At 28.8% G+C, this 12,219-nt stretch overlaps 1 protein-coding gene across 2 annotated transcripts in view; it reads right to left on the reverse strand.

The window, feature by feature from the left end:
• LOC107454366 (aldehyde dehydrogenase, mitochondrial) overlaps positions 1-9,054 on the reverse strand; it is a 28,315-nt gene extending 19,261 nt beyond the window's left edge. The window contains exons 1-3 of one of the 2 annotated variants that reach the window (XM_043054341.3): positions 8,990-9,054; positions 2,197-2,301; positions 1,222-1,362 (exon numbers count right to left, since the gene is read on the reverse strand). In XM_043054341.3, the coding sequence (XP_042910275.2) occupies positions 1,222-1,362; positions 2,197-2,301; positions 8,990-9,028 (285 nt within the window). In that variant the 5' untranslated portion in view covers positions 9,029-9,054. Of the gene's footprint in view, positions 1-1,221; positions 1,363-2,196; positions 2,302-5,315 lie in introns of both variants that reach the window. The other variant, XM_071184851.2, reaches the window with a different exon arrangement.
• Between the last annotated feature and the right edge of the window lie 3,165 nt (positions 9,055-12,219).

Raw genomic sequence — 12,219 nt, forward strand, 5'->3', positions numbered from 1 at the left:
ATAGTTACTTGAATGTTTCGTTGATACTTCTTTTTAGTGTAACAAAATTATTTTGGGTGTTATTTTAATTATCTAATTTAGAATAAATTATTCTTTTTAAGCATAGGTTTCTTAGTTGTATTTTTTTTTTCATTAAACGTATTTATTTTGATCATAACAAATAGACGGCGATTACCTGCCGTGAGAAAATTATCGAGTTAATTTATTCTTTTTTAAAAAACCAAACAAATTCAAAGCGTAAGAAAATTGCCTAAAAAATTTGCCTCTTATAATTCAGCACACATCCCTCCGTCCCCATGCTCAAAATAACAGGATTTTAATAAAGGGGGGCGTTGAAATATTTTTTGCTCCTTAAGGGGGCAGCAACGTTAAAAAGGTTGAGAACCTATGATCTATAATGTTAAAAGGATTGACTGCGATTTAAAACACGCACAGACTTTCACACAATGTTGATATCCGTTGATTCAAAACTGAGAATTCGACCCAATTTTGAGTTGACGACTACCCATGTTCAACTTCGTAGCTGTGTCATTTTGAACTCAATCCAGAAGACAAGGGAACTCCTGCATTAAGTATTGGAAGAAATTTGCCTTCGTAGAGGACGTTTAGATGGAACTAATTCTCATTTGTGTTACATGGAGAGGAAAACCACGAAAACCTCCCACGATTAGCGTGATGGCAAGGAGAAAAAAAAAATATCATCTCTATTATCTGAAATACAAATGCGTAGAGTATCAGAAACCGATTTAATTTCTTTTCCCACCTTAACAACAACACAGTTAAGCAATAAATCGGGCAGAAATAAATAGTAAAAAGCATCCAACAAACGATACTATTTTTGCTTTAATTAGGTTTATTAATGTATGCGGATAACATGATATATGAGAGGCATATTTTAGTTTCAAGGTTCCTTCAACGAAGGAAAAAGACCCGTTTCATCAACGGTTGCTCATGAATTCGTTTTTAATTTCTTTATTATTTTTTTAAAAAACTTATCAGGGTAAAGTGTCTTTATTTTTAATTTTCTTTTTTTTTTACTACGCTTTATTCTTCTTTATTTTCTAATTTTTCTTCTTCTTTAGTTTCTAATTTTCATGAATTATTTGTTCTAAATGTAATTCTAAAATAACATTGAAAGAGTACAAATGAAATCGTAATGGAATGACAGGTAAATGGAATTGAAGAAAAAAGGTAGTTTCATAAGAAAAGGGAGTAGTTTACGGTGATGTAGTCGAAATCTCTCTGGATCAAGTTGGCCAATTTGAGAAGGAGTCTGCCCCGATTCGATGCATCCATTGTTCTCCAAGTAGAACCCAGTTTGAAAGCCTTTCTACCTGCATCCACAGCCTTGTCCACATCGGCCTGAAATACAGATGATTAGATTGAGAGAAAGAAATTATGTTACTGTCACAGAACAAATCGTAGCCCATTTAGGTCCGTTTCTTGTTAAAATCTATTAAGAATCTTTCTAAACCAAATCGTATGTCGGACCAAAACTTATTCCTGAGAAAACAATATTAAAGTACAAGATAAATTTTCTTATTCATTTAATTTTATTTTTCTTTAAGTTGTAAAATTAAAACTGTGTAACAAAAGAACCACTTGATCCAAAAGAACGGAAATTTCAACAGTATATGCTCCCAAAGAAATCAAATTGATTAAATAAAGCTTTAAATCAAACTGATAGATGACGTTGTCAGTTAACAGAAATTAAGAATATCGTCAACAAGGAAAATCTTTGAGAAAAAGAAAAACTTTCTTGCACATATCAAAAACATATACAGACTGCAGTAATTAGTAAAATAAACCTACGATATATGCAGCATAGATGTGTAGTGAAATTGTGACTTTAATGCACATGAAATATCATATTTTGATGCGATTTTTAGGTTTTATTTATTTTTGAATAAGAAAAAGAATTCCCATTGCTTTGGAAGCAAAACTGTTGAAATTTCAGTTTATTTAATTCCGTCTACTCCTTGTTTCTAAATTTCTCGAGATTTTCTCTTCTGACTGTCATAGAAAAATAAGTCATTTGCTGAGTTAAGTGGTTGAGAATCTGACAATAATTTATAATTATTTCAGTTCACTTCAAATGATGAGAATTCCCCTCATGAAATGCACGCGTTATGCAAAATAATTTTGTTGTCACGTCAATAGGCGGATACCTCTGAAATAAAAGAATTGAAGACTTACTTTATCTGCTTCCTGAACATCACAGATCTTGTCTCCCGTTGCAGGATTGAAGGTGGGGAAGGTTTTTCCACTCGCCGAATTATGCCATTCGTTGTTGATGAAGATCTAAAACAAAACATATTATAGACATCTTTCAAAGAAAGAAAAAAAGGTTACGGAATATGATCCGCCCAGCGATGCGAATTTCGATGTCATAACTGAAAAGCCGTGAAATGAAACATTTCTAGAGAAGTATTTAACAACATTCAGATAACAAAAAAATTTTAATGCGGTTATTACTTTTTTTTCTTTTTTCTTCTTCTTTTTCTTTTGTGATTATTTTTTCTTCCACGAACTGGATGACTGGATATTAAACGAAAATTTTTTTTTTTAGTTTCTACAAAAAAATTTAAATTATTTTTGGATTCATTAAATTTTAAAATTTTATTGTTTTTTTTTTTTTTTTTTTTACAAAATTCAAAATTTCAACAGAATGTGACAATATTTTATAAATTACACCTTTTTTTTTTTTTTTTTTACTATTTTGATGTTTACTTTTGCTCGGTACACCTGCATCAATAGTGAGATAATAATAATTAAATAGTTTAAATAGTGAGAAAACATGGAAAATAATAAAGATAATTTAAAAGAGTAGAAGAAAAATTATAAAAATAAAATTATTTTTAAAAAACATTTAAAAAAATTTTCATATAAATTAAAAAAAAAAAAAATTTAAATTCCATAAAACAAAAAGTACATATACAAAACATGTATACAAAATGGTTGAATGGTTTTTTTTAAACAATACATACTCTCCCTACTACATACATATCAAAATAATTTTTTCCCTGTCAATTATATGGTTACCTGTGTTTTAAATTAAAATTTTTCTCTTTTCATGCCAGTCTTCTTCAATTGTTTTGTTTTTGAGCTCGCTCGTGGCGCCATCTAGATGTGGCAAACCTTACAGGAAGCCTTTCTTACCGCTCAGGATAAAGAAATGTTCAATCATAGATTTTGTAACATAAACGTTCTCTCCTTGTTAAATGGTCCGTACCTTATCCTCTTATTCAACTTTAAATTGAATCTTTTTTTAATCTCCATAGTGATGCTTTTAAAGCAAAAATTGGAAACGTTCTTTGAAATCTTGATAAACAGGGTGATTCTAGCATAACTTTAAAGAACATACAGTGAAATGGATTCAATTTTTATCTTTTCCTAAATGGCAACACATCTTTTTTACATCGAAACTTAAATTGGAGTTTAAGACCCCAAGTTTAACATGAAAAATGACGAGGCATTTAAAAAAATTTATGTCTTTATAAATTTAAATATTTTCACAACATGAAATTTTAAATAAATGACATTGAATATTTACAAATGAAAAAGATGCGAAGCATAAATTTTAGTTCTAATATTCTTAAATAAAATATACAAAAATTTCTTATGCATAAATGGAATCGATGATTTCTTAAACATTCTGTTCCTCGGATTTTCGGATTGCGGTTAACGAAAAAACCGGAAATCCGGATTTTTTCGGGAGTACAATCATCTCTGTCATTGTAAACTATCTCCGTATTATAATTTTTGATTTAAAATCCTTTTATTACTTTTTTTAGAAGAAAAAAAAACTTAACAGAGGCATGCAAACGAACTAGTGAAAATGTTTCTTTAATAAGGAGTAGAATATAGGGCCAATTTGAAATGATGACCCACCGCACAGCGCAGGAGATATATTTATAATTTTCAAATAATTCATACATATCTCTCCCGGACATTATTTTATTCCACTTCGTCGAAGAGTACGTTTTTCAGGGGCTCTGTGTTACAGGCTGGCAATGTACAAAAGAAAACAATCAAATTGTTTAGAAGAAGATAAGGGGAATCGATAGATAAGACAATGCTTTTTAAAAAGAGGATATTTCTGTGATGACACAGCCAGTAGATAATCTCGGTCGAGAAACAAGATAAAACTAGAAAAGTACAAACGGAAAAATGAAAAAAAAAAAAAAAAAAAAAAAAAAAAAAAAACGGACAGAACTAAAAATGTACACTTAGAGATGTTTTAAAAGGAATCTTTTGCATATTTAGATGGAATTACTTAATCCAATTATTGAGGGCGACAACAGGCGAAAAGGGTCCTACCCTAGTTTGGTAAAGAGAGAGGTCCTAAGTTAGAACCCCATTATGATCATTTTATTTCTTTGCGAAAGGAAAAATTTTTGCGCACAAGTATAAAATGTGTATATGCAAAGTTAATTTTCTGCAAAAAATAACTTTCAGTCATTTTTTTTTTTTTTTTTTATTTAGGAAAAGTCGAAAAAATTTAGAAAATACAACATTTGAGCAAAATGGGTCAAATAGTTCCAGCGAAATAAAATTTTTAAAAAATGCATAGAATTTACACGTCAAAAAAAAAAAAAAAAAAAAAAAAACCTTCTACCCCTTCATTTTGGGAGTCGAAAATCCGAATCCGTCAAGAAAAAGGTACTAAAGGTTTTAGAAAAAGTACGTTTTTGTGTCTGTTTTCGTAGCTTAAAATAGGATCTGCCCTAAATCATTAGCATATTTAAAGTCTTCCCTCGAACCATTAAGATTGAGTCCCCTAGAATTTGAAGATCCGATCATTAGATCAGAAGTTATTCAGGGCGTTCCGTTTATTTATTTTTCAGCGCAATGCATAGTCTGATTAAATACATAACAGATGTAATCGTTCGGTTATTCTTTTAGTCAGTAATGGATCAATCTGGATTTGGAAAAATATACAAAAGACTCATTCTAAAACATCTATCACTATTCACTATAACACATTTCTCACTCTGCTAATACATTCAACACATTATCATTTATTAACTAAGATATTCTGCAATATTAAACACGTTTATTTCGTTTTCATTTATTATTTGTATTAATTTTTTTTTTTTTTTTAAGAAAATACCTTTAAAAGTGACGTTTTCCTCTCGTAAGGAGAACAGAAATCAGATAATTTGAGAAATTCTGATTTGCTTCTTAAGAAGAAAATGCTGCCTCGACATTTATGTTTCAAATACTAGTTCCGAAAATTTAAGTAGGTGTGGTCATAAAAACTCTTTTTTTAAAATACTATATATATTTTTAAGAAAAAACGCAACACTACTTACCGACAAAAGTAAGGACAGAATGGAGACTGCCCAGGACACGAACTAAGTAGGAAATCAATTAAAGCAATTTAATGAATTCCCATCCTATGAGAGATACTCTGACGTGTGAAAGAAAGGTTTTTTATGACCGACACTTTAGGAAACCGAAAATTGATTTTCAACAATCATTTCGCAAAATAAATAGAAGCGACAGCTGAATCACTTTTAATCTAATAATTGGATTGACACGTACACTCTTAACGCTCAGGGATGGAAAGAACAACACGCACGAGAACAACATGCTTAAATTATCGTCTGATTGATAATTAAAGAATATACTTTCTCTGAATAAATGTACTTTTACCCGACGGATTCTTGAAATTCAAAATATGCGAATGAGCCCACCATCCTGAATATAGGATCTCAATAGTTAAATTAGAAAAACGATCGGAATTTTGAAAAATAGGTTCTCCCCCCCCTTTTTTTTTATTACAACTGAATAACAAAATGGCGACAGCTTCTTTACACCAAAGAGTGTAAAAGAAAGCATGCTTGGTGTTTCGCGGCACCGAAAACCAAATGTTATGCATGGTGTTTTATCACACCACTTGGGTGTATTAAGTAGTTGCCACCATTTTTGGCGAAAAAATACACTAAAAATTTTTTTTACAGTGTAAGGGTTCAAATCGTTCTTTAGGGGCCGTCGTACAAACTTTGCATGTTGGGAACTTTTTAATTTAAGCTTGGTCTTGTTTCAGTAATTCTAGTATTGGAAATTTAAAAACGCACAATGTTATCGATGTCTAATGTGAGAATTATTGATTGGTTAAATTATTTTAGTAATTACCACGATACCCTGAAAGAATGCAATTACAGGTTTGAAGATATAAACTATCCATGGGCACGACAACAACAACAACAGGTTGTAATTACCGAGTTTTTACATGTTTAACATAGATAATATAAAATATATAAGTTTCCTTAATTTAAATTCATGAGAAAACTGCAAGGATTTGGAACGAGAAAAGATTCGTCTATTTTTTTTTCGAAGTTCTTATGGGCAGAAGAAAAGAAAAAAATCATAGATTGGTATTTATACCTCCTAAGGAATACGATGTTCTTTCATTGACTTTAGAATTTATTATTTTTTTTTATATATTACTTGTTTTTTCTTCAACAAAGATGAGCAAGTCAATTACTCAAAATTTTGAGAGGTAAATAAATTTTCCTACTTATTTTGCGACAAAAGAAAAAGATTAGAAAGAATTTTTGAAAATATTTTAAAGTGCGATGAATTTTCAAGCAAATCGAAATTACCTTTTTTTTTTAATTGTCATGTCTATTAACATCGAATTTAAACTTTGAAGTTGCTTTTGCTGCGAGCTGCAACCGTTCTTTTTTATTATGAATTTAAACGTAAATAATTTTCGAGCTAATTCAGAAATGCAAGAATTTTTTATTCCATAACCATCCCTATCATTTATCTATAAACCCGTATAAAATTTGATATTTTAGTTTCAGAAAAAGGAAAACAATTTATTTTTCTTTTTTTACGGCAGCACTCATTCTTTTAAAATAGATACAATAGACTTTTTTCCGTAAGTAAAACTAAAAAAATCACTAATTGAAGATAAGGTAGTATAAAAAATGATATTTTTAAGGTCATCATAAGGTCACTTATTTCTTCAAAAATTTTTTGTTCTCGTATCGGAGTTTGTCCTCGTTATCTGATAGTTTCAACATTAGAAAACGCCTAGAAACAAAAGGAGTCCCATAAAATTATTCTAAATATAGCTTCCTCCTCTATTTATCCTTTCGAATAATATCCTTGAATGGAACAAGAATAATAAGAACATTAAAAGTTAAAACTACTTTAACCATTTTTATTTATTTGAGGTTGATTAAGGAATAAAACTCCGTTGCAGCAGGAGTTTATTTCAGTCTTGTAAGCAACATTATAAGTATTTGTTGTAGTGACTTCCATAAATTTAGTTCTTTTTTTAAATGAATTAAGCAGTCATGCATTCAAGTCAACTTCTAAAACTTAATTTTTGAACAAAATTAAAAATTCGTTTATCTAAAAACAACTCTATTCATTTTTTTCAAAAATAATAATAAAATAAATAATATATTGCCTTATTTTGTAATGATTGAACAGTTTTGGATTTTAAGCTACAATTTTTCTCGTAGTGTAAGCAAGCCATTTTAAATCTCTAATATAAAATAAGTGGCACGAATAAAAATTATTTTTGAGAAATCAAAATAAAAAAACAAGTAAGGTTAAAAAAAAAAAATAAAGTCAACTCCTATTTAGGCCTACAAAGAATAAATTTGTTTCAGTTACTTTTCATTAAATAATTTAAAAAATTTCACCCACATAAAACTAATATTAATTAGTGAAATTTATGTAATGAATTAATAGTTGAAAAAACTGTATTAACATCAAGTGTCATTCACTACAATTTATAAAAAGTCTTTGAATAACGATTAAAAATTTGAACAAGATATGTAAATATATATAAGGAGAGTGTGAACTAATAGAAGGAATTGAAAAGAAAAAAAAAAGGCACGTTGTATCAGACAACTATAGAAGTATAAATTGGGTAACGTGGACCACACGTGCTACCACGTAACGTTCTTTATTGAATTTATCTGACACACCGAACATAAAATAATTAAATACTTAACAAACTATTTTTGTGCGCAATAAACAATTTTTTTCGTTCGAGCTATAAGTTAGAAAAAAATCACTGATGTTATTTTTAAAATATGTGATAAACTGAATCGTTTATAGAAAAATTTAAAACAATAACTCACGCTTAACCCATCAGAAAATTCTATTCCGTTCTTCGCTCATTTTCATTTAATGTATGAATTAATATTTTATAAAACTATAATAAAAAGCATTTTATTAACTATTGAAAATTTGAACAAGATATGAACTAATAGTAGGAATTGAATAAGATTTCCAACTGAACAGTTGAAAATATTTATGTAACTGACCTCTGAGTTCAATTCTCATTTTAACCGAAGGGCTACTCTTTAATGTGCTTCCTATGCAATAGTATAAGATGGAAAAATATAAAAATAAATTAATACAATGTTTTTATATAATTTATTTTTATATTTTTCCATCTTTTTTTTTTTTTTTTTTTTTTTTTTTTTTTATCAAGATGAGAACATCTAAATATATTTTTGTTATTCGTACACATGTCATTAAAAAACGTGGTCAAAGTTTACAAATAAAACGTGAAATCTATTCTGGAACATGTGCTAAGTTTTGGAACTGCTAGCATAGGGCTAGACAAGGAAGTATGGTAAAAGGTGACACTTAGTGGCAAAGGGGGGGGGGGTTAAAAATATTGAAAAAGGTGTTACATAATAAAAGAAAATAATTTTTATTCCTTCGCGATTTTAGAAAACAAAACTAAATCTAAATATCTTCAATAACTGTGAAAACAAAATATATGCAAATTAATATCTTTTCACGAACCGATGTTTGTTTGCAACGTGTGTTTAAAATATTGCTAGTCGAAAAAAAAGGGGAGGAAAAATATTTCTTCTATAAAGAAATTGGAAGCCGGTTCTGAAAAATACGAAAATACCATCAAATAAAATACAGTTTAACATTTGACACCAAAGTAAACACAATTTAGAAGAAATAAACACGAAATAGAAATAAAATAATTGATTACTTGCGTGAATTTCACGGGAGGATTTTTGATCGGCGGCATTTTCGAACGGAACACGCTTTATTGACAGACGACAAGTATTTCTGTCGCTCTTCTCCTAAACAAGACTGTCTCAGGCGCATGCGCGAAGACCTTGAAATAAGAAGGGGGTTTCCAAATGCTTCGATAAGAATTGTTTGGAATCGCAAGGTCGTCCAGGCGGACGACATTAAGATAAAATACAAAAGTTGTAATCTAATAGAAATATTCGATTCTTTGTAAATATCTCTCACAATTTGCAGTGATATTTGAGCAACTATCTCTCACAATTGTCAAAAATAGTCTTGTGTATTTTATAATCAGCTTAATAATTTCTGGGCTTATTTCGATCAATGTCCTGTAGCGTATCAAGCTATATTAAAGAACTGTTCAGTTTTTTTATAAAAAACTTTTATTTACAAACAACACAAACAGTAAAAAATATGAATTACCCGTAACGGGATAGTGAGAAGATCATAAAACAGCAAGAAAAACCCGTAACGGGATATAAGGAAACTCACCTGTAGCGGGATAGATAAAATATTGTAAAACAACTAGATTAAGTGCCCGTAACGGGATATATTCCACACAAAACTAATTCTAAAAAATCAACAACTTTCTGGTGTTCTAATTTTATCGTCTGATTTTATTATTTAAATTTATCTTTTTATGTGCTTATTTTATTTATGCTTTTGCCAGCCCGTTAGTTTTTAATATTTTTACTTTTATCCATTCTTTTGCAAACCAATTATCTTTCTTATATTTTTAGACTTTATAGTCCCTCTAAGCCAACTGAAAAATGTGTACAAAAAATGACTCCGACTTAATTTAATGAAGTCTATGGCAATCCACTTTTAATAAGGCTATTTTAAATAAGCTTTCACTACTTAGGGCTAGTTAGAAACTCTATGACAATATATCTGGCTAAGTGAACAGTGAGATAGATATTTTTTAATTTGCCTAAAGTTATTATTTAACGAGCGTAAAATAATTAGCTCACTGTCATAATTTCAAAATGTGTCAGGTTGTTTAGAAAATTCTTGTGACTTTTTATTAATTAGCCTTGCATTTTACAACAGCGGCTGTTGTTGGCAAAATCTCGACAGATTGTTATGAAGAGCCTTTGTATTATATTTTGTTTTAGTTCCTTGCATTTATTAATTAAAAAATATGTTATTTTTTTGCATTTTTTCCCCCTTCAAAATAAATGGTAAGGGCGGTGGAGAAATAAAGCTCCTTCTTTCTTTTTTTTTTAATATTTTGGTCAGGGTATAAATTTAAGAGGGCATTTATAAGAACTTTGGCCCCGCGCTGGGTCCATTCTTAAGAACAGCCTTGACGAGCAAAAAGTATGACTTTTCTTTTCTAGAAAGTTTTCTAAAAACAAAAAATAATAATAATCAGTTTCATTAATGCGAGTTGAATTTCAACTTTCAATATTTGCCTTTTAACTAATTTCAAATTTTTAGAGTGTCTACAGTCCCTAGTCAAATTATTAGATTCTATGTAAAATCTTAATTATCAGGGGATTGCTCCTGCTTGCACTTGTTTACGTTCCTGTATCACTCGCATAAGTTAGACGATATATTATATGGGTCATTCTCACAAAAACAGTCATTTTCATGTCCCCAGTATATTTTATGTTTGTTTTACAGCTTACGAAAAAAAAAATTCAGGGAAAGTGTCCTTCAGAATGCAAGCTAACGAAAGAATAAAAATAAAATTATCAATTTTTATTTTTTATTTATTTTAGGTAATTAAAATATACCAATATGTCATTCCCTCACTTGTCCCCACTGCTGATTTGAAAAAAGAAAAAAATTGTTTCTGAAACAAATTTTTTTTTTTTACAAATTCGTGTTTTTTATTTTAGAATACCTAAATATAGAATTCAGAAAATCTATTTTAAATTTAATTTCTGATAAAAATATTAACACAGCACTATTTTAAACTTTGTCCCCGGTGTTTCGCGTCATTCCCTCACAACAATGTTTTTATCACCTGCAATCTTCTTAGAATAAAAATATTTTAATAAAAGCTTCAGAAGTTAACAACTGGCATCATAGAACAAAATTGCAGTATGTTTCCATCTTCCACTTAAAGAAGCTTTGCTGTGGAATAAATTTGAATGAATCAAACCAGGTAACATTTTTTACATTTGTCATTCCCTCGTGTCATTTTTTAGAGTAAAATAAAATACAACTTCATCGAGAAAATGGATAATTATATGTTGCTTTCTTGTATGAATATAATTGTATGTGATTGACTTCAGAAATAAATTAGGCCTAACTGTTATTTTCAAATTTTATTGAATTCGTCATTCCCTCACTAGTGTATAAAGTGAGGGAATGACGCTGAAGTGAGGGAAATGATTTAAGATGAGTATATTATTAAATTTTTTTTTGTTCAATCGTGCCAGCCAATTTTATTTCCCAAACCTGTAAATACTATTTAATATATAAGACTAAATTATAATAAATACTAGATATACTTAGTATGTTATCATTTTCAAACTTTAGGTAGATAAAAACATGTATTAAAATAAAATGTCATTCCCTCACTTTTTAAATAGTGAAAATAATTAATTTACATATTAATTAATTTGAAAAATAAATTGAAAAATTAATAAATTAATTTATTAAATTAATTAATTTATTTATTAAATTAATTAATTAATTATTGTAAATTAATTAATTATAAATTAATTATTTAAAAAATTAATTAATTTAAATATTAAGTATAATTTATGGGATATATACTTTCTTTATAATGCCATTACATATTTCTATTAATATAGAAAGTTTCAGAGCTTTTTATTCACTTTACTTTTTTGGGATTTTATGAACTGAAAAATGACAGTTTTCGTGAGAATGACCCATATATATATCCCCGATTAGATAAGTGAGACTATATATTATATAAATATAGAATGTTTATTTTGTCAAGTTTTATATTATTTTATTACAATAATTAGACCCAATGATGAGATTCACTGTAGTGTTTTAATAATTGCAAGTTTTGCACGATTTTATAGGCAATACTTAAACAAACAAGTTTATGGATGAGATTTTTTATACACTTCCTATTTGCATTTATTTTTAACGTATAACATGACAATGTTTACCCACTGATGCACGAGCGTAAAGAAGTGCAAGCCGGTTTCATCTGTCACATAATAAACAATAAAGCTGTAGACCTGATAATTAAGATTTTTA

This window comes from Parasteatoda tepidariorum, chromosome 5, assembly GCF_982258835.1.
Source record: "Parasteatoda tepidariorum strain Cologne lab strain chromosome 5, Ptep-v5.0, whole genome shotgun sequence".
NCBI lineage: Eukaryota > Metazoa > Arthropoda > Arachnida > Araneae > Theridiidae > Parasteatoda > Parasteatoda tepidariorum.